Source organism: Adiantum capillus-veneris, chromosome 25 (genome assembly GCF_014529385.1).
Source record: "Adiantum capillus-veneris isolate H3 chromosome 25, ASM1452938v2, whole genome shotgun sequence".
Classification (NCBI taxonomy): domain Eukaryota; kingdom Viridiplantae; phylum Streptophyta; class Polypodiopsida; order Polypodiales; family Pteridaceae; genus Adiantum; species Adiantum capillus-veneris.
The window spans coordinates 138,600,231-138,601,514 of record NC_140955.1 but is presented as its reverse complement, the minus strand read 5'-3'; the positions used below and the strand labels follow the sequence as shown (position 1 = coordinate 138,601,514).

Below are 1,284 nucleotides of genomic sequence, written 5' to 3'. Positions count from 1 at the left end.
CTTTGGTGGCCTTGGGATCTAGTTGAAAGGCAGAGGGCAAAGCCATAATCAAACTATCAATTGGGTCACTTGAGTAGGGGAAGTGGCTAGGAGTTGTTGAGTGGTTGTTGAGTGCCACGTTGAGAGGAACAATCAAGCAGAGTGTGCGTTATGGTTGCGAACCGTAGCTCAACATTTCCTCTCAAAATAAAGTAGGCGAGTACACAAAATTAGTATGCACACTTAAACATTTATTTAGAAGGAGGCTTGGAAATGCACGCTAGCATTTATAAATGGCGATGGAAACATGGTACATATACAGAAGTCTCTTTACTGAGGGCGGGAGAGAGAGATAGAGGGCAGCTTTGGATACACAAGAAGGTAGGCAAAGAATAGCATAGGGAGAGAGAGATCAGAGAAAGAGAGACGTGTGAGTGTGTGTCTGTGTCAAGGCTGGGCGTCGGCCGGAGCAAGGAGGCCGCCGACCTGGCCGGTGCGGAGGAGGTCACGCCCGTCGAGCTCCTTTTGAGGGGCGGCCAGCCCGTAGGTGCCAGTGGACCAGATGGCCCGACCGCCGCCGTTATACATGACGACGTTGCCGTCGCCCTGCATGATGATGTAGTGGGCGCCATCGTTACGACCGTAGGTGTTGGTGGCGTAGACGACCTTCTTGGCGCCGGTGTAGATGACGGCGTTGCCGTCCGTTTGCATGATGAAGTAGCAGCCGGTTCCGCGTTTGTAGGTGTGCGAAGCCCATAGCACCTTGTTGCCGTTCTTGTAAAGGACGAGGTTGCAGTCGGCCTGCATGATGAGCTTGTAAGGGCCTTGCACCAGCTGACCACCAGCGCGGAGCAGGTACCCCTGAAGGAGCACGTTGGCGGCGTGGGATGTTTGAGGGGTGGCCATGAAAGCCACAAGGGCAGCGGCCATCAGCAGGAAGGCGATGCGTGCAGCTGATCGAGAGGATGTGTGTGGCCCCATGTTGATGTTGGTGACTGATCAGTGAGTGAGTGTGCGTACCACACTAGCTGCACGGGCTTTTTATACTTTCCCGACTGTCTACCCCTTCGACCTACTCCTATCAGCCTTCAGTGCCAGCCCTTGACTTTGACCCCACGCTAGCACCCCTACAATACTAGCATCCCTCGCGAATCTCTGGGATATAGTATGAACCCATCTCAAGTCAATACCTATTTTTGGCTTCATTTTGCATGACGCGCTCGAGTTTCAACTCTTCACATAAAATCATGATCGATGTTCATCGTTCTCTTTGGCTTTTGGACGTTGCACTCCATGTGTCATATG

At 52.6% G+C, this 1,284-nt stretch overlaps 1 protein-coding gene across 1 annotated transcript; it reads right to left on the bottom strand.

Annotated features, from left to right (window-relative positions):
* Positions 1 to 207: 207 nt before the first annotated feature.
* LOC147425736 (uncharacterized) lies at positions 208 to 978 on the bottom strand. The gene has a single exon (XM_086500130.1). It carries the CDS (start codon positions 958 to 960, stop codon positions 427 to 429), a length of 534 nt encoding a protein of 177 aa, XP_086356256.1. The 5' UTR covers positions 961 to 978; the 3' UTR covers positions 208 to 426.
* Between the last annotated feature and the right edge of the window lie 306 nt (positions 979 to 1,284).